General features: G+C 46.7%; 2 protein-coding genes across 2 annotated transcripts; both read left to right on the top strand.

The window, feature by feature from the left end:
- The first annotated feature begins 4,476 nt into the window (after positions 1 to 4,476).
- LOC139183084 (keratin, type II cuticular Hb1-like) lies at positions 4,477 to 10,195 on the top strand. Its single transcript, XM_070789051.1, has 8 exons — positions 4,477 to 4,957; positions 5,725 to 5,933; positions 6,538 to 6,598; positions 6,975 to 7,070; positions 7,288 to 7,452; positions 7,721 to 7,846; positions 8,099 to 8,319; positions 9,133 to 10,195. The coding sequence occupies exons 1-8, from the start codon at positions 4,538 to 4,540 to the stop codon at positions 9,170 to 9,172; spliced, it is 1,338 nt and encodes a 445-aa protein (XP_070645152.1). The 5' UTR covers positions 4,477 to 4,537; the 3' UTR covers positions 9,173 to 10,195.
- A 5,348-nt stretch (positions 10,196 to 15,543) lies between these two features.
- Positions 15,544 to 21,262, top strand: LOC109558690 (keratin, type II cuticular Hb1-like). Its single transcript, XM_019960030.2, has 9 exons — positions 15,544 to 16,024; positions 16,792 to 17,000; positions 17,600 to 17,660; positions 18,037 to 18,132; positions 18,357 to 18,521; positions 18,790 to 18,915; positions 19,168 to 19,388; positions 20,202 to 20,233; positions 20,768 to 21,262. Exons 1-9 carry the CDS (start codon positions 15,605 to 15,607, stop codon positions 20,878 to 20,880), a joined length of 1,443 nt encoding a protein of 480 aa, XP_019815589.2. The 5' UTR covers positions 15,544 to 15,604; the 3' UTR covers positions 20,881 to 21,262.
- The last annotated feature ends 5,633 nt before the right edge of the window (positions 21,263 to 26,895 follow it).

Raw genomic sequence — 26,895 nt, 5'->3', positions numbered from 1 at the left:
GATTCTTGTCATGATCTGGGACAGGTGAATAACCTTTCCGAACCTCAGTTTCCTCATGTGCAAAATAGGGATCCTAACAGAACCCGCGGGGGCGCAATGGACAGGGTAGCATTTAGGGCCCTACTTAGCTCTTAATAACAGCTCCATAAATGTTAGTTTGTTTGTTTGTTCTGTTTATTCTATTATTAATTTGCCATTCATCCTGTTTCCCCTGGGACAAAAACTCTCTCTCCTCTCTGTCAGAACTCAGCTCATAGTTCCTCACCCAGTAAGATTGGATCCTCCACCCCCACCCCTCATACTTCTCTCCACTCTACTGGTGAGGAGAAAGGGAGTTTACATTTATGGAGTACCTACAATGTGTGGGCTTCCTGGGTGGCTCAGCAGTTAGAGAATCTGCCTGCAAGGCAGGAGACGCAACAGAAGCGAGTTCAATCCCTGGGTTGGAAAGATCCCCTGGAGGAAGGCATGGCAACCCACTCCAGTATTCTTGCTTGGAGAATCCCATGGACAGAGGAGCCTGGTGGGCTACAGTCAGTGAGGTCGGAAAAAGCAGGAGACAACTGAAGCGACTGAGGACACAAGCACATACAATGTGTGAGGAATTTATCCTGCATTATTTCATCTAACCCCGAGGGCATTCTTCTGAGGTCAGAATTACTGTGTCCATTTACTTGATTAGGAAGATGAACTCAGAGTGAATCAATGGCTTATTTACAATCAAGCACGGGGGCTTCGCTGGTGGCTCAGTGGTAAAGAATCCACCTGCCAACGAAGGAGACACAGGTTTGATCTCTGGTCTGGGAAGATCCCACATGCTGTGAGGCAACTAAGCCTGTGTGCCACAACTGTTGAATCTGTGCTCTAGAGCCTGAGAGCCACAACTACTGAGCTTACTTGCTGCAACTAGAGAGTAGCCCCCGCTCTCCACAACTAGAGAGTAGCCCTCGCTCTTCACAACTAGAGAAAGGCCCCCGCTCTCCACAACTAGAGAAAGGCCCTCGCGGCAACAAGGACCCAGCACAGTCAGAAACAAACAAATAAAAAGAATGATTAAAAAAAACAAGGTAAAGCACAGAAGGGTTCATCAAGGGCAAAGTCAGAATCTGGAAGGAGGCTCCTAGCCCTTTGCCAAGATTGAAGAGTCTGAGTCTTCAGGACTGAATGAGAGTTAAGTTCCTCATGGAGGCAGGAGCCCAGACTGCTAGGCTTTGGGGTCTTAGAGAAATCAGATCCAAAGCCTTCTCCTCAACTGATGCTTGCTCATGGCCAAAACCCTAGAAGGCTACGAGCCGTCATAATGGTAGTTAATTATGTGTCCAATTGTGGACAGAGGAAACCAGAGTGTGAACTCAGCAGCTTGCATTAAAGAGAAATACGCAAATCATCTTTGGCTTCCTTTGCTTTTAAATATGACTTGTTATTATGCAAGGGGGTAATTAAATCCTGGAACAGCTGAGGTCACCCTGGCCGGCCATGCCTGGCTTTGGCTGCCTGGTGTCCCATTTCTAGGGAGTGCCTCACTGCCCCCTTTGCTGTCTTTCCCAATTCTCTTGTGGGCCTGAATCCCTTTGGTCCAGCTTTGATTTTTGCAGGGGTTTCAGTGTAACCTTAGAGCCATCCTCTGTAGAAGATGGAGCCCCACCTCCAGTGTCTGTGCTTCTGCTCCCAGCTCTAGCTGTGTGTCTAATGGCTTCAGGATTATGAATTTCTACTCCAGTTTTCTTCGTTAAAAAATTATTGATTTTTGGCTCTGCTGGCTCTTCGTCACTGTGCGGATTTTTGTCTAGTTGTGGAGAGAGGGGCTACTCCTTGCGGCAAGCGGGCTCAGTAGTTTGTGACACACGGGCTTAGTTGCTCTGCATGTGGGATCTTTCCGGACCAGGGACTGAACCTGTGTGTCCTGCATTGGCAGGTGGGTTCTTTACCCCTGAGCCGCCTGGGAAGCCCTCTACTCCAATTTTCTTTAGGGAATAAATTGGTATTGAAGAAGTCTTCCCTTGGTATCTCCCTCACAAGAGGAAATGGACTTACCCCAAAGTATTTAATTTCCTTAATTTAAAGATTTAAATTAGACTTACAGAAGCACTTTCATGATGCTTGCTTGGATCTCCTGCATTTTGGTGGATGGATGGAGCAGATTTTCTGTGCTATCACAATCAATGAGGAGGTTAATAATCAGCTTTTGTTCACACTGATAATTAAGTGCATTTAAAGCCCCAAGAGACCAGAGGCCTGCAGGCTGAGCTGTACTCTCTAACATGACCTGAAGGATGGAAATGACAGGTTTGACAACTAAAGCACAGTGGTCCCCCAAGTGTCAGTACCAATCCCTGACCCAGCTCCAATTTCTGATACATTCAAGGACAGACTTCCCCATAAAGACAGTTGGTGGTCACAGTGATGGGGAAGAGGGGGGCTGCTCCATTTTCAGCCACATCTTCTAGAAATTGATCCCTTGCCCCCTTTATCTCCTGGGGCACCAGTTTAACCCACCAGTCAACAGATGGAAAGCTGGTGTCGTGTCTCTTCTTTACCCCCACCCTAGGCCCCTGGAGCAAATAGATACCCAAGGCAGGGAGCAAATAGATACCCAACAGGAGCCAGGCTCAGAGTTGGAAAGAGTCTGCAGCCCCCACAGAGGGCAGGCACATGCAAATAATACAAGGCTGCAGGGGATCTGACTTTAATGCCAGGGTACTCGGTGGGAGAGTCAGCCTCCAGCGCCTTGGGGCCAGAGGTCAGGGTATGGTCTTACAGGAAATGACAGCTTGGTTGGGGATGAAAAACACTGAAGAGCTGGATGTACAGGGAAGAGAGAGGGGAGGAGGGTTCAGGCAGAGGGAACCGTGTAAGCAAAGACACAAAGCGAGGGAGGCCAGAGGATGTGGGAGGAACAGCTGGCAGCGAGTCTACTTTGGTTTGGAAAATGGGGGATGGATGAGGTTAGGGGGAAAGGAGGCAGGGGGATGGTGAATATGGTGGGTGGGTAAGGTGGGCTTAGACTATCAAGCTGAGTGTGAGAGGTAGTTGACTGGGAGAAGGCCATATTCACCGTGTGTGACCAAATGGGATGTGAGGATAGTACATGGAGGGTGTGTGTGTGTGTCTACTTTTGGTAGCCCAAGGCGTCCTTATGAAACATCTTGAACATCAGCATGCCCATTTCAGAGACACACTTCTTTTTTCTCTGTGGAATAATGGTCAAAGTAATTCTGGAATCAGACATACCTGGGTTCAAGCCTGGGCTCTGCACCTTGCAATCTGGATGAAAATTCCATAACCTCTCTGAGCCTCAGTTACCTTTGTATCTAGAATGAAGATAATCAAACTTATCCGGGGATGTGATATGGATAAAGTGAGTGTATATGTAAAGCATTAATACAATGCCTGGTGCCTAGTAAGTGATCAATAAATATCAGCTGTTATCATTATTGTTGTTGTTATTATTTCCCCTCTATGGCCCATTGGTTGCCCAGGTACCTTCCCTTCCAACCATCCTGGCCTCTGCACTCCCCTCACCCCCACCCTGGGCCTGCCTTGTCTTCCAGGTCTGGGAGCTGGGGCCTCCTGCCCATTGAAGTTTCTTGGAATGGATCCCAGGTCCCACCACTCAGTCCAGGCCCAGAGCTTATTGGAGAAGCTCTTCTGAAAATGCCCCAGAAAACAGGGAGGCCTTTGAAAGAGACTGTCTGGGGAGTGTGGCCTTGCACTTAAGGTCTAGTTGAGGAAGACACTCTGTGTCAGGTGTGGGTGAGGAATCTTGAAGGCACACAAAGAGGGATGGAGGTGGGTGGACAGAGAGGGTTTTAGGGATTCAGATACTGAACTCTCACACCACTGCTCACACACATCTACCCACTTCATGGATCCCCCAGCATGAAGTGGCTGAACAAATACTTTTTTTTGGTTGTATGACTGGCTTTTCCACGTCTTGGTGGGAGTAAACACAGTTTCCTTCTGGCCATGCCAAGGGTCAAGTGTCATAGGTTGCCCTGAAGAGTTGGTCCCCAAGACCCTACCTGTGAAGCCCCTGGAAGGCTCTTGCTCTCAAAGCTGCCAGGGTCCACGGCCACCTTCCCACCATAGGCTGGCCCACCCTTTGTCCCTGGTCTTAGTGCATCTTGTGGCCCAAACTAAAAGTCAGAGGTTATGAGTCCAGCTGACCTGAAAACCATCATCCCAACCCAGCTTCCCTTCCTCTCCTCAATTATCTCGCAAAATGCAGAGTCCCCAGGCCTTGGTTGATCTAGGCTCCTTGGCACCCTCAGGCCCTGAACTATGGAAAAAATTCTGCCAAGGCTTCAGAGTTGCCTGAGTGTAGGATTTTCCAAAGCCCCATCTTGATGATATTATCCCAGGAGAGGAGAAACAACTGAGAAATTCCCCAAGCCCATAAAGGTGACAAGAAGTTTGCTCCACATGGTGACGTAGACAGCGCCAGGTGTCTGGGTTTATAAAAGGCACAGACAGTGAGGGAGAGCTCAGAACCCTTCTCCTCTTCCTCTGGCTTCATCTCCTCCAGCCTTGAGTCACTATGACCTGTGGATCGGCTTGCTTTAGCTCCCGTAGTGGAGTCCGCAGTTCCAGCTCCTGTGTGACCACTCAAAGGTACGCTCCTGGTCGCACCTTCAGCTGTGTCTCGGCCTGTGGGCCCAGGCCCAGCCGCTGCTGCATCACGGCTGCTCCTTACCGCGGTGTCTCCTGCTACCGTGGGCTCACTGGGGGCTTCAGCAGTCGCAGTGTCTGCGGGGGCTCCCGTGCTGGTTCCAGCAGCCGCAGCTTTGGGTACCGCTCTGGTGGCCCCAGCCCTCCCTGCATCACCTCCGTGTCAGTCAACCAGAGCCTCCTCAAGCCCCTCAACCTGGAGATCGACCCCAATGCACAGCACATAAAGCACCAGGAGAAGGAGCAGATCAAGAGCCTCAACAGCAAGTTTGCTGCCTTCATTGACAAGGTGGGTGTCCTTGATCACACCCTTCCTGAACCTTCTTTCCTGGGTAGGCACTGAAGGGTTAGTCAGGGGGTAAGAGAGATGTGGACCAGATGAACCCCAAGTCTGATGGAGGAGATGGACGTATTTCCAGGGCACAGACAGACTAGAGAGATGTGAGCATTGAGCAGGGGCTCCTGGTATGATAGCACTGTTATAATGTACAAGAGAGATAAGAACAGGCTTGGAACTGCATGTCAGAGGGAAGCGGACACAGACCCCTGTCCCCCATGGGACACATACAAAATTTACGTCAGAAATAGAAACAGAAGAAAAAAAGAAATAGAAATAGGACTATAGGGTCATCCTTGTGGACATCTGGAATGCTTAGTTGTCCCCCGCCGATCTCTCTCTCCGCATCCCCGCCCCACACTCACTCACTCACACACTCTCACACTGAACTCTAGGGCCAGCTGAGGCTTCCCCAGTAATGTTCACTTCAGACAGGAATGGGCCAGCAGGAGACCTAACTGGGGAAGGTTTTCCAGGGGAAGGCTTAGTCATTTGGGAAGGGATTCTGATCCCTGGCACAGTGAAGCCAGGCATGAGAAAGGACTTTTCCGCTTGATCATGGATACTTGGACTCAGATCTGCAGCCATCTCAGTGACAGAGATCCTCATGTATGTGTTGGGGTGGGATGGGAGAAAGGGATGGGCGGAAGTTTTGGAGGGTAGATTCTGCAGGATGCTGGAATTACGGCTGTCTGGGTGACTATTCCTCTGGGCGGCAGGTGCGCTTCCTGGAGCAGCAGAACAAGCTGCTGGAGACCAAGTGGCAGTTCTACCAGAACCAGCGCTGCTGCGAGAGCAACCTGGAGCCCCTGTTCAATGGCTACATCGAGACGCTGAGGCGGGAGGCTGAGCGTGTGGAGGCCGACAGCGGGAGGCTGGCCTCAGAGCTCAACAGCCTGCAGGAGGTGCTGCAGGGCTACAAGAAGAAGTGAGTGCATTTGGGAAGGTCCACTTCTCTCAGAAGGGTTGACATGATACGACAATTGGGGAACCACTGAGCACACTGGTCTTAGAAACTTCTTTCTTCATAAACCCACTTTTGCTTTTATCAGCTTTAAAGGCAGTGACAGGAAGACACACGAAAAGAAGAGAAGCTGAAATGTCAGCAAAGAGTCTTTCTATTGCATTATGAACTTCTTAGGATAGGGACCATATCCCTCTTCATCCATCCATCCATCCATCCATCCATCCATTGACCTGTCCCACAAACTTGTTCTGAACACTCACTCTTTTCTTTACTGTGCTAGGTACTGGAGGTACAAAGAAATGACACTATGTCTTCTCCACTGTTCACAATCACTGGTTCAACTTACTAGTTCCATCCACCTTTCCAGGCAGTTTATTATACTTGAGTAATAACAAAGCCAATATCTTTAAAGTGAATCATGTCTAAGTTAGAGAAATGTGTAATTAGGGATATGGGTGAGAGGGATGTTTCAGATATCCTGGGGGGTGGATGTGATGGGTCAGGTTGAGCTCTCCTTTCCATTACTAGCTAAATCTCTTGTTTCAAATTACCTTCCCTTGTGGAGGTATGAAGAGGAGGTCGCCCTGAAGACCACGGCAGAGAATGAGTTTGTCAAAATCAAGCAGGTGAGTAGGTCTGCTTGGGGGATAGTTGCCTGGGAGTCTGGTAGCCCTCAGGGCATCGGTATGCCCTTGTTCAGTTAATAAACTTATATTTTATCCCAACCGATAGGCATATCCCTTCTCACACTCTGGGAGATCTACAGGGCAGGAATTCTTTGGCTCTCCCTTAATAGAGTGGCCCAGAGAGATGGAAGGACTTTCTAAAGTCACACAGGACGTTTTGCTAGAGTTGGTGGGAGACCTTAGTTCCCTTATTCTTGACTTACTGATATATGCCTACGACTTGCTTTGCAGGGCTGGGGATGGGGTTGGGGGAAGTGGAGCCCCCACTGGAAAGCCTCTGCAATGACCAGGGATTGCTGTGTGTTTGTATCTCCAGGAGGTTAATCGTGCCTATGTGCTCAAAGGAGATCTGGAGGCCAACGCACACAGCCTGGTAGAGGAGGTGGGCTTCCTGAAGACCTTGTATGAAGAGGTGAGCACCAGCAGAGAGGACATTACTCAGGTCTCCTGATTCCCAGGCCGGCCTGTGTACAGAGGAAATAGACAGGGGTGCCTGCAGGCGTGAGGGTTTTGGAAATTGTGGGCTTGTGTGTGTGTGTGTGTGTGTGTGTGTGTAAAGGTGGAAAGTGAACTCTGTTCTACTTGGCTCTGGATGGTGTATGTAATGTGAATGACTCTTGGCCCTACAGGAGTTGAGAGTCATGCAAGCCCACATCTCAGACACCTCAGTTGTCGTCAAGATGGACAATAGCCGGTACCTGAACATGGACAGCATTGTCGCCGAGATCAAGGCTCACTATGATGAAATTGCCAGCCGCAGCCGGGCCGAGGCTGAGAGCTGGTACCGCAGCAAGGTGAGTGGTCCAGGACACCTGCCTCCTAGATGTGGCGCTGGGGGGGATTCAAGGCATTTATTAAAAAAGGCTACTTTTGTCTGGGGATTCTGATCCTTAGGGACGGTAAATAAAGTATTGACATCTCTCAGGCTGGGGTAGAAAGGCAGGGCTGCCGTGTATGGTTGCACAGGCTGAGCACTGGACAACCTGCAAATCATCTACATTGTCCTGAATGTGTGGGAGGTCCTGTCCTGAGTTTCATGAGCCTCTCTGCTTCCTCTTCCAGTATGAGGAGATCAAGGCCACGGTGATCCGGCATGGGGAGACCCTGCGCCGCACCAAGGAGGAGATCAACGAGCTCAACCGCCTGATCCAGAGGCTGACAGCTGAGATTGAAAATGCTAAGAGCCAGGTAGGGTTTTTTTGAGGCCCACCCAGGGTCCCACAGGCAGTGTGTGCGCCCAGCTGGATCTCACCATTCACTCTCCAACCCATTCGTATGACTTGAGTCCTAAGTTATGGCCCTTCAGGGAGCCCCAGTTGATGAAGGGGAGAGGTCTGTTTCTGGGGTGATCTCATCTAGGTAGAGAGACTAGACACATCCAGGAAATGGACACAGAAACCCAGAGGCCATAACCCACCTTGTTCTCTCCTGGGCCCTTAGAACTCCAAGCTGGAGGCCGCAGTGACCCAGGCGGAGCAGCAGGGCGAGGCGGCCCTTAATGATGCCCGGGGCAAGCTGGCGGGGCTGGAGAAAACCCTGCAGAAGGCCAAGCAGGACATGGCCTGCCTGCTCAAGGAGTACCAGGAGGTGATGAGCGCCAAGCTAGGCCTGGACATCGAGATCGCCACCTACAGGCGCCTGCTGGAGGGCGAGGAGCAGAGGTGGGTACAGTCTGCACAGCTGGGGCCTCAATTGCATAGACCTGGCCCATTTTTTTTCCTCTACTACTTCCCCATTCCTTCTTCTGCTTACATCTTGGAACCCTTTCTGGCTCCCTCTCTGCTCCGATGAGAGGCTAAGGAGAACAGTCTCAGTTGAGCCCGCTGTCTGATTTCCAATGGGCTCCAACATCATTTGGTTAGGGACAATAGTTTGCTGGTTCTCTGAGGGAATAAAAAGTCTGTGATGTATAACATTTGCATATTTTAGTGGTATAAATACTTCTATCATGCCTGGGCTCAAGCTACCACTGTGACTTCATGCAGAGTTGGCTAGAAATGTACAAAACAGTATCTGTGAACTAACTGGTAGGAGCTGGTGCCAGAACATCCTTGCTTAAGGGACAGGATAAAAATGGCCTCAAACTGAAAGGGCAAATAGAAAAATACATTTCGATTAGAGAGATGAAAAGCTTGTGGCCCAGGGAGACTGGATTGTTCAGGATGGTAGAGCCAGTCAGTAGGAGTGGGGTCGGCAGTCTGAAGCTGGAGTCCTGGGGGCAGTCCCACTGCACTTCAGTAGGACCCTCTTCCTAGAGGGACCTGGGAGATCCTGCCCCTTGTGTTCTCTTGAAACAGAGCTGGGGAGATGCTGAGCCTCTAGGGGTGCTGGACCCCAGACCTTCTCTGACCTTCTGGGGAGGAACTTGGGTGGCTTCTTAGGTGACTGGGTTCAGAGTGGGTGACCATGTGACTTCTGGGATCATTGTCAGAAACTAACACCCAGTCCTAATGCTCTTTTCTCTCCCACATCAGGCTGTGTGAAGGCATCAGTGCTGTGAATGTCAGTGAGTAATTCGGGCCCTGAAGGGGAGACACTGAAGTGAGACAGTGGGAAAAATGTCTTAGCTCTGAGGGTGAAAAGACCCTGGGAGAAGAGTTCCATTCATTTCCAATCACACAGTTACAAAGAGGGAGCTGGTTGACAGGTTAGGAGTGGAATAATACTTCACCCCCTGCCTGTTAGAGTGTCAGTCTTATTTTCGCCATTATAGGAAGCTCTGACTTTCTCCTTGTCCAAACACACTTGTCCATACTCCAGTTGTCTTGTTCTAGATCAAAACAGGTATTTTATTAGCATGGTTGTCCCCATGGAGGTCTTCCTGAAATCAGCTACAGAAGAATAGATTAAGAAAGATTGAGGTCATTCCTGTCCTGTGAGGATGGGAGTCCTGAGACCACACGGGAGTTCAGATTGTCTTTCTCCCTGGAGATGTGGATGATCCAGAGACATCCTGCTGGGTGTTAGGGAGGGAGTGTGCTTGGGACCAGCTCCCCACTACCCCCGAAGGTTCTGACTTACCATTATTGTCTCTGTGCAGGAGTGAGCAGCTCCCGGGGTGGAGTTGTATGTGGTGACCTCTCAGCTACCCGTACCTGTGGCATCGGTTCCTATGGGGTGGGAGCCTGTGGCAGCAGCTGTAAGAAGTGTTGAGCTGGTAGGACTTGAGGAGGCACCCAAGCCCCAGCCCATCTCACCCTCTCTGAGCCTCCCAGCTGGCCTGTCTGCCCAACCCTACCATGTGCAACCCATCATTCTGACTCACCTTCTCTACTGTCCACCTCTCAATTCTTGTGTGGGAATCCCCTCCTCCCCTCCTTGTCTCCTGCCTGCCTCTGGCTGAGAAAGGCTGCTGGGAGGAGTGATCCGTGGATGTAGTCTATTTGAGGATCCTGGGCTCTCTGATCCCACGAAGAGGGCAACACCTAAGTCCCCCTCCCACCTTTCTTTCCCTTGCATTCTTGAATGTTCGTCACTTCCTTTCCCAAATCTTCTTTCCTCCTTGCTAACTGTGCTTAAAATAAAGTCATCTAGTTTCCATCATATGTGTGCATCTTTCTGTCCATTATTCCAGGCTTGGAACGGGTGGGTGGGATCTCCAGGAAGTGGGGGTGGGATGGGGGGTGGTGGCGGGGGGTGTTGGAGGGGCGGGCCTGATGCTCAGGCTGTGCTATTGTGTGCTCAGGGCTCTCTGAGGTAGTTCTCTAGTGCTAGGAAGTGTCTGACACAGTGTTGGCTTATAGCAGGCACTGAGCAATGTTGAGAGAATGAATGAGTTCATCTCTGAGGTTTCTGATCGACCATGGGGCACCTCCACGTGAATGTTGCACTGATAATTGAAATTCAAGCAGCCTTAAAAACATCTCATCATTTTCCTGTCTACAGATGGCCCATTCATCAACTTTCCTTCTTTCTATCAGTTCTTTCTAATATCTCCAGCTTAAAACTCTTTGACACCTATTTTCCCTATCTAACGAGTCACCAAACTTTGTGAATTGTTTTCTCTGAAGAATGCCATCAGCAACTTCTTTTCTTGCGGTAAGTCAGACTTCTGCTGCTGCTGCTAAGTCACTTCAGTCGTGTCCGACTCTGTGCGACCCCATAGACGGCAGCCCACCAGGCTCCTCCATCCCTGGGATTCTCCAGGCAAGAACACTGGAGTGGGTTGCCATTTCCTTCTCCAATGCATGAAAGTGAAAAGTGAAAGTGAAGTCGCTCAGTCGTGTCCGACTCTTAGCGACCCCATGGACTGCAGCCTACCAGGCTCCTCCGTCCATAGGATTTTCCAGGCAAGAGTACCGGAGTGGGGTGCCATTGCCTTCTCCGAAGTCAGACTAGGAACTCTGAATAAACTTTTTGTCATTAAAATTCTAGATAATATATTAAAAAAATATTTTAATGCATCATGAGCTAGCAAGAACACATGGGAGATGATCAGAGTTGGATAACAATAACAATAAGCATGACTCCAGGGAAGTATGTGGATGATGAAGCCTGATGGCATGGAAGGGGCATCTGTTGGTCATTGGCATTCAGTGGATGGAAGCCCACCATGGTTAGGGGACAGGACACAAAGCCTAGGCCGATAAAAGAGAATTGGACCCAAGGTCCATAATAGGCAACTGGATGATCCTCAGTGAAGGGGGAAGCAGGACAAGAATCCGCAAAAAGAGAGGAAAGAAACATGTACGTCTTGACCTTGGCTTTGGTAAAGAAAAGTTTTTCCTGATAACTTTAAACCACAAGTTTGCCCTCATCCAGCTCTGGGCTGAAGTTTACTTTTTTTTTCCTTTTGGTGGCAAATACCCACAGTACCACACATGAGAACATTGTTTAAAATGAGCCCAGGTTGGTGGTTCTCCCCTGAATCTGGCAAGAGCAAATACAAATCCTTTCTAGAAGAATGCCATTCAAACCCAGGCTTCTAGGAATTCTTCCAGAGAGTGTTACAACAAATGGAAGCTCACAATTAATCAAAAATCATGAAATGTGAACCAAGATGCTATCATAAGAGGGGTGAACAGAAGCATCTCACATCAGCCTAATCCCCAGGAAGATGACTTGTGCGTGTGCTCAGATGCTTCAGTCGTGTCCAACTCTTTGCGACCCTAGGGACTGCAGCCCGGTAGGCTCCTCTGTCCATGGGATTCTCCAGGCAAGAATACTGGAGAAAGGATTGCCATGTCCTCCTCCAGGGGATCTTAATTGACTTTGATAAATTAAGGATGCTGTTTTTTTTTATCAAGTTGCATGGCTTGTAGTATCTTGGTTCCTCGACCAGGGACTGAACCTCAGCCCCACCGGTGGAATCAGAGTCCTAACCATTGAACCACCAGGGAAGTCCCAAGGATGCACATTCAGTTTTAGCTCTAGAGCAATCACTGAAACAGTGTTTATTATTAAAAAAAAAAAAAAGTGCTAAAAAGCCAATAGAATAAGTAATCTTGAAATATTTTAAAAATGTTTGATTAAATCAAAAGAAGGCAGAAAACGAACTTTAGAGAACAAAAAAAGCACACCAGACAAATGTGAAACAGACAACAAAATTACTGACTTAAAACCAATCATATCAATGATTACATTAAATGTAAATGTAAAGAACTCAGCTCTCAATAAGAATGAAATGGAGGAGGACCCCATAGTCCTTGCCCCCTCGTGTCCTCTGCCTGCATTTTGTCCATGGAAAAACTTTAGCCAAAGAATAAGTTTAATCAGAGAAGTCAGAAAATGCAGAAACAAAGGAAAACAATCAAAGGAGACAACATAATAATAATGTAGTCATTAAGCATAATCAGGGACATTTAGTTCCCTCTCAAGGACTGTGGATAATATGCTGAGCCATATCCTATGAACCATCTTATAGATACTGAAACCCTCACCAGGTGGAAGAAGGTAACTGTATGATGACCAGAATGTAGCCATGACATAAGCTGCTGTAATTCCAAGAATTGGCCTCAAGGAAATGAGAACAAATCGACCATGGACCTGAAGATAAACTATACCTAAAACAGTCAAGTTGACACTGGTCAGACCACTGATGCCCAACCTCAAGATGACTGTCAGGGCTGACTGTGCTATTTCTGCATGTAACCCTCTCCTTCTGTCTATAAAAGCTCTTGCCCCCTGTCAGTGGTTGGGGGAGTCAGTTTTTGGACAGGTGTCCACCTCCCCCACCCCCATCCTGCCTCCTTGCTTGCTGGCATGCAAAATAAAGCAAAGTTTCTTTCCACTAGCCTGGCCTCTTTAATAGTTTTTGAGCATTGAGCAGTCAGACTTGGGTTCGGTAACAAGGAGACAAACAACTCAATCAAAATGGGTAAAAGACTTCAGTTGACACTTTACAAACCTAATACAAAGATGTATTAAGGTTCAGTAAGTATGAGAGAATCAAGATTGCTGGGAGAAATATCAATAACCTCAGATACACAGATGACACCACCCTCATGGCAGAAAGTGAAGAAGAACTAAAGAGCCTCTTGATGAAAATGAAAGAGGAGAGTGAAAGAGTTGGCTTAAAACTCAATATTCAGAAAACTAAGATCATGGCATCTGGTCCTATCACTTCATGCCAAATAGATGAGGAAACAATGGAAACGGTGAGAGACTTTATTTTTTGGGGGTCCAAAATCACTGCAGGTGGTAACTGCAGCCATGAAATTAAAAGACTCTTGCTCCTTGGAAGAAAAGCTATGACCAACATAGACAGCATATTACAAAGCACAGACATTACTTTGCCAACAAAGTTCCATCTAGTCAAAGCTATGGTTTTTCCAGTAGTCATGTATGGATGTGAGAGTTGGACTATAAAGAAAGCTAAGTGCCAAAGAATTGATGCTTTTGAACTGTGGTGTTGGAGAAGACTCTTGAGAGTCCCTTGGACTGCAAGGAGATCCAACCAGCCAATCCTAAAGGACATCAGTCCTGAATATTCATCGGAAGTGCTGATGCTGAAGCTAAAAGTCCAATACTTTGGCAACCTGATGTGAAGAGCTGACTCATTGGAAAAGACCCTGATGCTGGGAAAGATTGAAGGTGGGAGGAGAAGGGGACGACAGAGGATGAGATGGTTGGATGGCTTCACTGATGCAATGGACATGAGTTTGAGTAGGCTCTGGGAGTTGGTGATGAACAGGGAAGACTGGCATGCTGCAGTTCATGGGGTCGCAAAGAGTTGGGCATGACTGAGCAACTGAACTGAAGTATGTGAGAAGCCATTCATCATTATTAGTCATCAGAGAAACCTAAATTAAACCACAATGAGAAAAAGCTTACCCACTAGACTAATCATTTAAAAGACTAATCATTTAAAAGACTGACCTAGTAGCTGGAGTAGCTGGAATTTTCAAGGAGGATAAAATGATATAATCACCTCCGAAAACAGTTTGCCAATTTCTTATAAATTTAAACGTACATTTGCCAAATGGCACAGCAATTCCTCTCTTGGGTATTTATCTACAAGAAATGAAAAGAGGTCTACACAGAGACTTGTACATGAATTACTTAGGAGCTTGAATCATAACAGCCCCAAAGTAGAAACAATAAAAACATTTTATTAATAGGTAAATGGATAAACAGAGATATATTCATGTGATGATTATCATTCAGCAAGAAAAAAGAATGAACTACTGATTCATGAAATAACATGGATGATTCAAAAGCATTATGCTAAGTGAAAATAATCAGAGTATATGCTGTGTGCTTCTATTCATAGGAAGTTCTCCAACTGGCGATACTAATTTTCATTGCTAGAAATTAGTTCAGTAGTTGTCTTGGATGAGGTGGGAAGATTGCTGCAAAGGGGTATGAAGGAAACTACTGAGATGCTTGCTGGAATGTCATTTATCTTCATTCAGTGATGGTTGAATGAGAGCAAACATCTATCAAAACTTGTTGAACTGTGTGTATTTTACTGTATGTAAATTATCTCCCAATAAAATAGACAAGCTAATGACTTTAAAACCCATAAGATACTTAGAAATAAATCCATTGAAGTTTCTTGGAATGGATCCCAGTTCCCTCCACTCAGTCCAGGCCCAGAGCTTATTGGAGAAGCTCTTCTGAAAATGCCCCAGAAAACAGGGAGGCCTTTGAAAGAGACTGTCTGGGGAGTGTGGCCTTGCACTTAAGGTCTAGTTGAGGAAGACACTCTGTGTCAGGTGTGGGTGAGGAATCTTGAAGGCACACAAAGAGGGATGGAGGTGGGTGGACAGAGAGGGTTTTAGGGATTCAGATACTGAACTCTCACACCACTGCTCACACACATCTACCCACTTCATGGATCCCCCAGCATGAAGTGGCTGAACAAATACTTTTTTTTGGTTGTATGACTGGCTTTTCCACGTCTTGGTGGGAGTAAACACAGTTTCCTTCTGGCCATGCCAAGGGTCAAGTGTCATAGGTTGCCCTGAAGAGTTGGTCCCCAAGACCCTACCTGTGAAGCCCCTGGAAGGCTCTTGCTCTCAAAGCTGCCAGGGTCCACGGCCACCTTCCCACCATAGGCTGGCCCACCCTTTGTCCCTGGTCTTAGTGCATCTTGTGGCCCAAACTAAAAGTCAGAGGTTATGAGTCCAGCTGACCTGAAAACCATCATCCCAACCCAGCTTCCCTTCCTCTCCTCAATTATCTCGCAAAATGCAGAGTCCCCAGGCCTTGGTTGATCTAGGCTCCTTGGCACCCTCAGGCCCTGAACTATGGAAAAAATTCTGCCAAGGCTTCAGAGTTGCCTGAGTGTAGGATTTTCCAAAGCCCCATCTTGATGATATTATCCCAGGAGAGGAGAAACAACTGAGAAATTCCCCAAGCCCATAAAGGTGACAAGAAGTTTGCTCCACATGGTGACGTAGACAGCGCCAGGTGTCTGGGTTTATAAAAGGCACAGACAGTGAGGGAGAGCTCAGAACCCTTCTCCTCTTCCTCTGGCTTCATCTCCTCCAGCCTTGAGTCACTATGACCTGTGGATCGGCTTGCTTTAGCTCCCGTAGTGGAGTCCGCAGTTCCAGCTCCTGTGTGACCACTCAAAGGTACGCTCCTGGTCGCACCTTCAGCTGTGTCTCGGCCTGTGGGCCCAGGCCCAGCCGCTGCTGCATCACGGCTGCTCCTTACCGCGGTGTCTCCTGCTACCGTGGGCTCACTGGGGGCTTCAGCAGTCGCAGTGTCTGCGGGGGCTCCCGTGCTGGTTCCAGCAGCCGCAGCTTTGGGTACCGCTCTGGTGGCCCCAGCCCTCCCTGCATCACCTCCGTGTCAGTCAACCAGAGCCTCCTCAAGCCCCTCAACCTGGAGATCGACCCCAATGCACAGCGCATAAAGCACCAGGAGAAGGAGCAGATCAAGAGCCTCAACAGCAAGTTTGCTGCCTTCATTGACAAGGTGGGTGTCCTTGATCACACCCTTCCTGAACCTTCTTTCCTGGGTAGGCACTGAAGGGTTAGTCAGGGGGTAAGAGAGATGTGGACCAGATGAATCCCAAGTCTGATGGAGGAGATGGACATATTTCCAGGGCACAGACCGACTAGAGAGATGTGAGCATTGAGCAGGGGCTCCTGGTATGATAGCACTGTTATAATGTACAAGAGAGATAAGAACAGGCTTGGAACTGCATGTCAGAGGGAAGCGGACACAGACCCCTGTCCCCCATGGGACACATACAAAATTTACGTCAGAAATAGAAACAGAAGAAAAAAAGAAATAGAAATAGGACTATAGGGTCATCCTTGCGGACATCTGGAATGCTTAGTTGTCCCCTGCCGATCTCTCTCTCCGCATCCCCGCCCCACACTCACTCACTCACACACTCTCACACTGAACTCTGGGGCCAGCTGAGGCTTCCCCAGTAATGTTCACTTCAGACAGGAATGGGCCAGCAGGAGACCTAACTGGGGAAGGTTTTCCAGGGGAAGGCTTAGTCATTTGGGAGGGGATTCTGATCCCTGGCACAGTGAAGCCAGGCATGAGAAAGGACTTTTCCGCTTGATCATGGATACTTGGACTCAGATCTGCAGCCATCTCAGTGACAGAAATCCTCATGTATGTGTTGGGGTGGGATGGGGGAAAGGGATGGGCGGAAGTTTTGGAGGGTAGATTCTGCAGGATGCTGGAATTACGGCTGTCTGGGTGACTATTCCTCTGGGCGGCAGGTGTGCTTCCTGGAGCAGCAGAACAAGCTGCTGGAGACCAAGTGGCAGTTCTACCAGAACCAGCGCTGCTGCGAGAGCAACCTGGAGCCCCTGTTCAATGGCTACATCGAGACGCTGAGGCGGGAGGCTGAGCGTGTGGAGGCCGACAGCGGGAGGCTGGCCTCAGAGCTCAACAGCCTGCAGGAGGTGCTGCAGGGCTACAAGAAGAAGTGAGTGCATTTGGGAAGGTCCACTTCTCTCAGAAGGGTTGACATGATACGACAATTGGGGAACCACTGAGCACACTGGCCTTAGAAACTTCTTTCTTCATTAACCCACTTTTGCTTTTATCAGCTTTAAAGGCAGTGACAGGAAGACACACGAAAAGAAGAGAAGCTGAAATGTCAGCAAAGAGTCTTTCTATTGCATTATGAACTTCTTAGGATAGGGACCATATCCCTCTTCATCCATCCATCCATCCATCCATCCATTGACCTGTCCCACAAACCTGTTCTGAACACTCACTCTTTTCTTTACTATGCTAGGTACTGGAGGTACAAAGAAATGACACTATGTCTTCTCCACTGTTCACAATCACTGGTTCAACCTACTAGTTCCATCCACCTTTCCAGGCAGTTTATTATACTTGAGTAATAACAAAACCAGTATCTTTAAAGTGAATCATGTCTAAGTTAGAGAAATGTGTAATTAGGGATATGGGTGAGAGGGATGTTTCAGATATCCTGGGGGGTGGATGTGATGGGTCAGGTTGAGCCCTCCTTTCCATTACTAGCTAAATCTCTGTTTCAAATTAACTTCCATTGTGGAGGTATGAAGAGGAGGTCGCCCTGAAGACCACGGCAGAGAATGAGTTTGTCAAAATCAAGCAGGTGAGTAGGTCTGCTTGGGGGATAGTTGCCTGGGAGTCTGGTAGCCCTCAGGGCATCGGTATGCCCTTGTTCAGTTAATAAACTTATATTTTATTCCAACCGATAGGCATATCCCTTCTCACACTCTGGGAGATCTACAGGGCAGGAATTCTTTGGCTCTCCCTTAATAGAGTGGCCCAGAGAGATAGAAGGACTTTCTAAAGTCACACAGGATGTTTTGCTAGAGTTGGTGGGAGACCTTAGTTCCCTTATTCTTGACTTACTGATATATGCCTACGACTTGCTTTGCAGGGCTGGGGATGGGGTTGGGGGAAGTGGAGCCCCCACTGGAAAGCCTCTGCAATGACCAGGGATTGCTGTGTGTTTGTATCTCCAGGAGGTTAATCATGCCTATGTGCTCAAAGGAGATCTGGAGGCCAACGCACACAGCCTGGTAGAGGAGGTGGGCTTCCTGAAGACCTTGTATGAAGAGGTGAGCACCAGCAGAGAGGACATTACTCAGGTCTCCTGATTCCCAGGCCGGCCTGTGTACAGAGGAAATAGACAGGGGTGCCTGCAGGCGTGAGGGTTTTGGAAATTGTGGGCTTGTGTGTGTGTGTGTGTGTGTGTGTGTGTGTGTGTGTAAAGGTGGAAGTGAACTCTGTTCTACTTGGCTCTGGATGGTGTATGTAATGTGAATGACTCTTGGCCCTACAGGAGTTGAGAGTCATGCAAGCCCACATCTCAGACACCTCAGTTGTCGTCAAGATGGACAATAGCCGGTACCTGAACATGGACAGCATTGTCGCCGAGATCAAGGCTCACTATGATGAAATTGCCAGCCGCAGCCGGGCCGAGGCTGAGAGCTGGTACCGCAGCAAGGTGAGTGGTCCAGGACACCTGCCTCCTAGATGTGGCGCTGGGGGGGATTCAAGGCATTTATTAAAAAAGGCTACTTTTGTCTGGGGATTCTGATCCTTAGGGACGGTAAATAAAGTATTGACATCTCTCAGGCTGGGGTAGAAAGGCAGGGCTGCCGTGTATGGTTGCACAGGCTGAGCACTGGACAACCTGCAAATCATCTACATTGTCCTGAATGTGTGGGAGGTCCTGTCCTGAGTTTCATGAGCCTCTCTGCTTCCTCTTCCAGTATGAGGAGATCAAGGCCACGGTGATCCGGCATGGGGAGACCCTGCGCCGCACCAAGGAGGAGATCAACGAGCTCAACCGCCTGATCCAGAGGCTGACAGCTGAGATTGAAAATGCTAAGAGCCAGGTAGGGTTTTTTTGAGGCCCACCCAGGGTCCCACAGGCAGTGTGTGCGCCCAGCTGGATCTCACCATTCACTCTCCAACCCATTCGTATGACTTGAGTCCTAAGTTATGGCCCTTCAGGGAGCCCCAGTTGATGAAGGGGAGAGGTCTGTTTCTGGGGTGATCTCATCTAGGTAGAGAGACTAGACACATCCAGGAAATGGACACAGAAACCCAGAGGCCATAACCCACCTTGTTCTCTCCTGGGCCCTTAGAACTCCAAGCTGGAGGCCGCAGTGACCCAGGCGGAGCAGCAGGGCGAGGCGGCCCTTAATGATGCCCGGGGCAAGCTGGCGGGGCTGGAGAAAACCCTGCAGAAGGCCAAGCAGGACATGGCCTGCCTGCTCAAGGAGTACCAGGAGGTGATGAGCGCCAAGCTAGGCCTGGACATCGAGATCGCCACCTACAGGCGCCTGCTGGAGGGCGAGGAGCAGAGGTGGGTACAGTCTGCACAGCTGGGGCCTCAATTGCATAGACCTGGCCCATTTTTTTTCCTCTACTACTTCCCCATTCCTTCTTCTGTTTACATCTTGGAACCCTTTCTGGCTCCCTCTCTGCTCCGAGGAGAGGCTAAGGAGAACAGTCTCAGTTGAGCCCGCTGTCTGATTTCCAATGGGCTCCAACATCATTTGGTTAGGGACAATAGTTTGCTGGTTCTCTGAGGGAATAAAAAGTCTGTGATGTATAACATTTGCATATTTTAGTGGTATAAATACTTCTATCATGCCTGGGCTCAAGCTACCACTGTGACTTCATGCAGAGTTGGCTAGAAATGTACAAAACAGTATCTGTGAACTAACTGGTAGGAGCTGGTACCAGAACATCCTTGCTTAAGGGACAGGATAAAAATGGCCTCAAACTGAAAGGGCAAATAGAAAAATACATTTCGATTAGAGAGATGAAAAGCTTGTGGCCCAGGGAGACTGGATTGTTCAGGATGGTAGAGCCAGTCAGTAGGAGTGGGGTCGGCAGTTTGAAGCTGGAGTCCTGGGGGCAGTCCCACTGCACTTCAGTAGGACCCTCTTCCTAGAGGGACCTGGGAGATCCTGCCCCTTGTGTTCTCTTGAAACAGAGCTGGGGAGATGCTGAGCCTCTAGGGGTGCTGGACCCCAGACCTTCTCTGACCTTCTGGGGAGGAACTTGGGTGGCTTCTTAGGTGACTGGGTTCAGAGTGGGTGACCATGTGACTTCTGGGATCGTTGTCAGAAACTAACACCCAGTCCTAATGCTCTTTTCTCTCCCACATCAGGCTGTGTGAAGGCATCAGTGCTGTGAATGTCAGTGAGTAATTCGGGCCCTGAAGGGGAGACACTGAAGTGAGACGGTGGGAAAAATGTCTTAGCTCTGAGGGTGAAAAGACCCTGGGAGAAGAGTTCCATTCATTTCCAATCACACAGTTACAAAGAGGGAGCTGGTTGACAGGTTAGGAGTGGAATAATACTTCACCCCCTGCCTGTTAGAGTGTCAGTCTTATTTTCGCCATTATAGGAAGCTCTGACTTTCTCCTTGTCCAAACACACTTGTCCATACTCCAGTTGTCTTGTTCTAGATCAAAACAGGTATTTTATTAGCATGGTTGTCCCCATGGAGGTCTTCCTGAAATCAGCTACAGAAGAATAGATTAAGAAAGATTGAGGTCATTCCTGTCCTGTGAGGATGGGAGTCCTGAGACCACACGGGAGTTCAGATTGTCTTTCTCCCTGGAGATGTGGATGATCCAGAGACATCCTGCTGGGTGTTAGGGAGGGAGTGTGCTTGGGACCAGCTCCCCACTACCCCCGAAGGTTCTGACTTACCATTATTGTCTCTGTGCAGGAGTGAGCAGCTCCCGGGGTGGAGTTGTATGTGGTGACCTCTCAGCCACCCGTACCTGTGGCATCGGTTCCTATGGGGTGGGAGCCTGTGGCAGCAGCTGTAAGAAGTGTTGAGCTGGTAGGACTTGAGGAGGCACCCAAGCCCCAGCCCATCTCACCCTCTCTGAGCCTCCCAGCTGGCCTGTCTGCCCAACCCTACCATGTGCAACCCATCATTCTGACTCACCTTCTCTACTGTCCACCTCTCAATTCTTGTGTGGGAATCCCCTCCTCCCCTCCTTGTCTCCTGCCTGCCTCTGGCTGAGAAAGGCTGCTGGGAGGAGTGATCCGTGGATGTAGTCTATTTGAGGATCCTGGGCTCTCTGATCCCACGAAGAGGGCAACACCTAAGTCCCCCTCCCACCTTTCTTTCCCTTGCATTCTTGAATGTTCGTCACTTCCTTTCCCAAATCTTCTTTCCTCCTTGCTAACTGTGCTTAAAATAAAGTCATCTAGTTTCCATCATATGTGTGCATCTTTCTGTCCATTATTCCAGGCTTGGAACGGGTGGGTGGGATCTCCAGGAAGTGGGGGTGGGATGGGGGGTGGTGGCGGGGGGTGTTGGAGGGGCGGGCCTGATGCTCAGGCTGTGCTATTGTGTGCTCAGGGCTCTCTGAGGTAGTTCTCTAGTGCTAGGAAGTGTCTGACACAGTGTTGGCTTATAGCAGGCACTGAGCAATGTTGAGAGAATGAATGAGTTCATCTCTGAGGTTTCTGATCGACCATGGGGCACCTCCACGTGAATGTTGCACTGATAATTGAAATTCAAGCAGCCTTAAAAACATCTCATCATTTTCCTGTCTACAGATGGCCCATTCATCAACTTTCCTTCTTTCTATCAGTTCTTTCTAATATCTCCAGCTTAAAACTCTTTGACACCTATTTTCCCTATCTAACGAGTCACCAAACTTTGTGAATTGTTTTCTCTGAAGAATGCCATCAGCAACTTCTTTTCTTGCGGTAAGTCAGACTTCTGCTGCTGCTGCTAAGTCACTTCAGTCGTGTCCGACTCTGTGCGACCCCATAGACGGCAGCCCACCAGGCTCCTCCATCCCTGGGATTCTCCAGGCAAGAACACTGGAGTGGGTTGCCATTTCCTTCTCCAATGCATGAAAGTGAAAAGTGAAAGTGAAGTCGCTCAGTCGTGTCCGACTCTTAGCGACCCCATGGACTGCAGCCTACCAGGCTCCTCCGTCCATAGGATTTTCCAGGCAAGAGTACCGGAGTGGGGTGCCATTGCCTTCTCCGAAGTCAGACTAGGAACTCTGAATAAACTTTTTGTCATTAAAATTCTAGATAATATATTAAAAAAATATTTTAATGCATCATGAGCTAGCAAGAACACATGGGAGATGATCAGAGTTGGATAACAATAACAATAAGCATGACTCCAGGGAAGTATGTGGATGATGAAGCCTGATGGCATGGAAGGGGCATCTGTTGGTCATTGGCATTCAGTGGATGGAAGCCCACCATGGTTAGGGGACAGGACACAAAGCCTAGGCCGATAAAAGAGAATTGGACCCAAGGTCCATAATAGGCAACTGGATGATCCTCAGTGAAGGGGGAAGCAGGACAAGAATCCGCAAAAAGAGAGGAAAGAAACATGTACGTCTTGACCTTGGCTTTGGTAAAGAAAAGTTTTTCCTGATAACTTTAAACCACAAGTTTGCCCTCATCCAGCTCTGGGCTGAAGTTTACTTTTTTTTTCCTTTTGGTGGCAAATACCCACAGTACCACACATGAGAACATTGTTTAAAATGAGCCCAGGTTGGTGGTTCTCCCCTGAATCTGGCAAGAGCAAATACAAATCCTTTCTAGAAGAATGCCATTCAAACCCAGGCTTCTAGGAATTCTTCCAGAGAGTGTTACAACAAATGGAAGCTCACAATTAATCAAAAATCATGAAATGTGAACCAAGATGCTATCATAAGAGGGGTGAACAGAAGCATCTCACATCAGCCTAATCCCCAGGAAGATGACTTGTGCGTGTGCTCAGATGCTTCAGTCGTGTCCAACTCTTTGCGACCCTAGGGACTGCAGCCCGGTAGGCTCCTCTGTCCATGGGATTCTCCAGGCAAGAATACTGGAGAAAGGATTGCCATGTCCTCCTCCAGGGGATCTTAATTGACTTTGATAAATTAAGGATGCTGTTTTTTTTTTATCAAGTTGCATGGCTTGTAGTATCTTGGTTCCTCGACCAGGGACTGAACCTCAGCCCCACCGGTGGAATCAGAGTCCTAACCATTGAACCACCAGGGAAGTCCCAAGGATGCACATTCAGTTTTAGCTCTAGAGCAATCACTGAAACAGTGTTTATTATTAAAAAAAAAAAAAAAAGTGCTAAAAAGCCAATAGAATAAGTAATCTTGAAATATTTTAAAAATGTTTGATTAAATCAAAAGAAGGCAGAAAACGAACTTTAGAGAACAAAAAAAGCACACCAGACAAATGTGAAACAGACAACAAAATTACTGACTTAAAACCAATCATATCAATGATTACATTAAATGTAAATGTAAAGAACTCAGCTCTCAATAAGAATGAAATGGAGGAGGACCCCATAGTCCTTGCCCCCTCGTGTCCTCTGCCTGCATTTTGTCCATGGAAAAACTTTAGCCAAAGAATAAGTTTAATCAGAGAAGTCAGAAAATGCAGAAACAAAGGAAAACAATCAAAGGAGACAACATAATAATAATGTAGTCATTAAGCATAATCAGGGACATTTAGTTCCCTCTCAAGGACTGTGGATAATATGCTGAGCCATATCCTATGAACCATCTTATAGATACTGAAACCCTCACCAGGTGGAAGAAGGTAACTGTATGATGACCAGAATGTAGCCATGACATAAGCTGCTGTAATTCCAAGAATTGGCCTCAAGGAAATGAGAACAAATCGACCATGGACCTGAAGATAAACTATACCTAAAACAGTCAAGTTGACACTGGTCAGACCACTGATGCCCAACCTCAAGATGACTGTCAGGGCTGACTGTGCTATTTCTGCATGTAACCCTCTCCTTCTGTCTATAAAAGCTCTTGCCCCCTGTCAGTGGTTGGGGGAGTCAGTTTTTGGACAGGTGTCCACCTCCCCCACCCCCATCCTGCCTCCTTGCTTGCTGGCATGCAAAATAAAGCAAAGTTTCTTTCCACTAGCCTGGCCTCTTTAATAGTTTTTGAGCATTGAGCAGTCAGACTTGGGTTCGGTAACAAGGAGACAAACAACTCAATCAAAATGGGTAAAAGACTTCAGTTGACACTTTACAAACCTAATACAAAGATGTATTAAGGTTCAGTAAGTATGAGAGAATCAAGATTGCTGGGAGAAATATCAATAACCTCAGATACACAGATGACACCACCCTCATGGCAGAAAGTGAAGAAGAACTAAAGAGCCTCTTGATGAAAATGAAAGAGGAGAGTGAAAGAGTTGGCTTAAAACTCAATATTCAGAAAACTAAGATCATGGCATCTGGTCCTATCACTTCATGCCAAATAGATGAGGAAACAATGGAAACGGTGAGAGACTTTATTTTTTGGGGGTCCAAAATCACTGCAGGTGGTAACTGCAGCCATGAAATTAAAAGACTCTTGCTCCTTGGAAGAAAAGCTATGACCAACATAGACAGCATATTACAAAGCACAGACATTACTTTGCCAACAAAGTTCCATCTAGTCAAAGCTATGGTTTTTCCAGTAGTCATGTATGGATGTGAGAGTTGGACTATAAAGAAAGCTAAGTGCCAAAGAATTGATGCTTTTGAACTGTGGTGTTGGAGAAGACTCTTGAGAGTCCCTTGGACTGCAAGGAGATCCAACCAGCCAATCCTAAAGGACATCAGTCCTGAATATTCATCGGAAGTGCTGATGCTGAAGCTAAAAGTCCAATACTTTGGCAACCTGATGTGAAGAGCTGACTCATTGGAAAAGACCCTGATGCTGGGAAAGATTGAAGGTGGGAGGAGAAGGGGATGACAGAGGATGAGATGGTTGGATGGCTTCACTGATGCAATGGACATGAGTTTGAGTAGGCTCTGGGAGTTGGTGATGAACAGGGAAGCCTGGCATGCTGCAGTTCATGGGGTCGCAAAGAGTTGGGCATGACTGAGCAACTGAACTGAAGTATGTGAGAAGCCATTCATCATTATTAGTCATCAGAGAAACCTAAATTAAACCACAATGAGAAAAAGCTTACCCACTAGACTAATCATTTAAAAGACTAATCATTTAAAAGACTGACCTAGTAGCTGGAGTAGCTGGAATTTTCAAGGAGGATAAAATGATATAATCACCTCCGAAAACAGTTTGCCAATTTCTTATAAATTTAAACGTACATTTGCCAAATGGCACAGCAATTCCTCTCTTGGGTATTTATCTACAAGAAATGAAAAGAGGTCTACACAGAGACTTGTACATGAATTACTTAGGAGCTTGAATCATAACAGCCCCAAAGTAGAAACAATAAAAACATTTTATTAATAGATAAATGGATAAACAGAGATATATTCATGTGATGTTATCATTCAGCAAGAAAAAAGAATGAACTACTGATTCATGAAATAACATGGATGATTCAAAAGCATTATGCTAAGTGAAAATAATCAGAGTATATGCTGTGTGCTTCTATTCATAGGAAGTTCTCCAACTGGCGATACTAATTTTCATTGCTAGAAATTAGTTCAGTAGTTGTCTTGGATGAGGTGGGAAGATTGCTGCAAAGGGGTATAAAGGAAACTACTGAGATGCTTGCTGGAATGTCATTTATCTTCATTCAGTGATGGTTGAATGAGAGCAAACATCTATCAAAACTTGTTGAACTGTGTGTATTTTATTGTATGTAAATTATCTCCCAATAAAATAGATAAGCTAATGACTTTAAAACCCATAAGATACTTAGAAATAAATCTAACAAATATGTGAGAGAACTATGCCTAGAGAAATACAAACATTTAACGAAATGTTATAGGAAATGAAAGTTAAAATGCAGACCTAACTAAATGAAGAGATACAGCATTGTTGAGAGAAAAGAAGACATTAATTCTCCTTAAATTGATTTACAGTATAAGTGCCACTACAATCGAATTTCAAACAAGCGTTTATATAAATCTTAACAAGCTGTTTCTAAAATTTATGGTGAAGAGAAAAGTTTGAGAATAGCTAGGGCACTGATGTAAAAGAAAGAATGAATATTTGCCCTTTCAGAAAGCTACAGAAATTCAGTGCAGTATCTATACAAGATTAGGCAAATTGACCAATGAGACAAAATAGAGAGCCCTTAAATTGATGTGTATTGTATACATACATATATAAAACATATGTATTGCATTATTTATGCTTATGACATACTGTATAATATATTGCATCATATATGTATATATGACATTTATATAATACATATCAATTTAGGGGCTCTCTGTTTTGTTACATTGGTCAATTTATTCTTGTGTGTATATATGATATAAATATATTAAATAAATATGACATAAATAAAATTATATAATATATAAAGCTAAATATACCTTATATCTATATCTATATCTATATAGATATATATCTATATATATCTTTGATCCACAGATCAATAGCAGAGAAAGAACTATACATTGGTTATCCACATGGGAAAGAATGAAATTGGATCCCTGACTTCTGTGATACACAAAACCAATTTCAAGCAAATTAAAATTATACATGTCAAATGCAAAACTTTAACACTCTAAGAAGAAAAAAAATGGAGACTACCTTTCTGATCTTGGTATAGAAAAGGACTTTTAAGCAAGTCACACAGAGTGCTGAATATAAAAGCTTGATAAGTTAGACTACATTAAAATTAAGAACTTTTATTGATAAAAATATGCCATAAAGAAAGTAAAAAGATGAACTATAAATTTGAAAGTGCTATTTGTGATACATATAAGTGATAAAATAGTAATAACTAGAAATATAAAGAACATCTGTAATTCAATAGGAATAAGGCAAACAATCCAAAAAAAAAAAATGATCAAAAGAAAGCAAATCCATATGGATAATAAACATTTAAAGAGCTATTCAACCTCAACAGTAATCATGAAAATTCAAAGCAAGGTCAAAA

The sequence above is a fragment of the Bos indicus genome, chromosome 5 (genome assembly GCF_029378745.1).
Source record: "Bos indicus isolate NIAB-ARS_2022 breed Sahiwal x Tharparkar chromosome 5, NIAB-ARS_B.indTharparkar_mat_pri_1.0, whole genome shotgun sequence".
Taxonomy (NCBI): domain Eukaryota; kingdom Metazoa; phylum Chordata; class Mammalia; order Artiodactyla; family Bovidae; genus Bos; species Bos indicus.
Note: the sequence above shows the minus strand (reverse complement) of the source record. Positions and strands in the feature narration are given on the sequence as shown.